Source organism: Orycteropus afer, unplaced genomic scaffold (genome assembly GCF_000298275.1).
Source record: "Orycteropus afer afer isolate SDZICR_OR568_19922 unplaced genomic scaffold, OryAfe1.0 scaffold01011, whole genome shotgun sequence".
Taxonomy (NCBI): Eukaryota; Metazoa; Chordata; class Mammalia; order Tubulidentata; family Orycteropodidae; genus Orycteropus; species Orycteropus afer.
The window spans coordinates 210,852-212,138 of record NW_006922598.1 but is presented as its reverse complement, the minus strand read 5'-3'; the positions used below and the strand labels follow the sequence as shown (position 1 = coordinate 212,138).

General features: G+C 43.4%; 1 protein-coding gene across 1 annotated transcript in view; it reads left to right on the top strand.

Annotated features, from left to right (window-relative positions):
- Positions 1-1,044: 1,044 nt before the first annotated feature.
- GRIPAP1 (GRIP1 associated protein 1) overlaps positions 1,045-1,287 on the top strand; it is a 25,392-nt gene continuing 25,149 nt past the window's right edge. The window contains exon 1 of the mRNA XM_007958559.2: positions 1,045-1,086. Coding sequence (XP_007956750.1) covers positions 1,045-1,086 — 42 coding nt within the window. The remainder of the gene's footprint in view (positions 1,087-1,287) is intronic.

Genomic DNA, 1,287 nt, shown 5'->3' with positions numbered 1-1,287 from the left:
TTGAACCACCAGCCTTCTGGTTAGCAGTCAAGTGCCTTAGGCACTATGCATAAATATCAAAGGAATGTTTGTGCTAAAAAAATCATCAATGGATGCTAAAGCCCATGTTTCAAAATATTTTATAGATAGGATGATAAAGGTAAGGTGGTAAAATATAAACAAGTGATTAATTTGGGCAAAAGAGACACTTTATTTTTTCCAGCATTTTGGCAACTTTTCTGTACATCTGAAATGTCAAAATTAAACTACCACACACAAATAAAGATAAAGATAATAGGGGTTACCGTAGTACTGAAATGTTGTCAATAAATGCGCTTTTTTTTTTTCTTTCCCAAATAAAAGTTTACTGCCTGGATGGCGGGGTTTACAAAGAGGGAAGGAAAGCACCCTAAGGGAGGTTTCAGCACTTGTTTGAAGTTCCTACTGTTTCACCATTTTGATTTTTTTAATGAAGCTTTTTCATTTCACTGCCATTCTTTCCTCTCTGGTATTTTAAATTTATTGGTGGCTACATCCTTTATGGAACAAGATATAAAGCTTCATGTTAATAAAGTCAGTGCTAAATTTTCCGAAAGGAAAGAAAAAGAAAACTCAAAGGCTTCAAAAGGGGCGGGATTCCGCTTTGGGGTCAGCAGGAGGAGGGCGGAACGAGATCAATGCAAAGCTTCCGCTTTCATTTCTATGGTTATTCAGTCAACCATTCTCATTAAAGGAGTACCGCAGAAGGGTGATTTTCCGTCGGCATACACTTTCCTAGCCATGAGTCCATCCATCGGACAGGGATTACATAATGTCGCACCACAATGGGTAGTCTATGCGAGCTCAAAACCTGAGTCATATGACCTAGAGTCTGGTAAAACATTAAATTAAAATTCACCTGACCTGTTAATTTTTCTTTCTTCTCTCCATCTCTAAAATGCTGAACTTCCGGGTTAGGCTCTTCCCCCTCCATCCTTGGTCAGTGGTTTGGTCCGACCCGAAACAGGCCAGGAGACACGATCTGCGTCTGCGCAGAAAGCTGTTGGGGGGGCGGGGGGGAGGAACATGGCGCAAGCTCTGTCTGAGGAGGAGTTTCAGCGGATGCAGGTGCCGCTCGCCTGGGGAAAGACCACCGGACTAGACGGCTAGGGGGCGGGGTAGAGAGAGGTTGTGCCACCGGCTCTGAGAAGGGGTTGGTTGGGATGGACCCTGAGTCTATGGGGTTTATCTGAAGAAGGGAAACTGAGGCTCTGAGTGGTGAGACTTGGATTCCGAGATTCTATTGGGTTCTGAACGGTTGGATTTAGT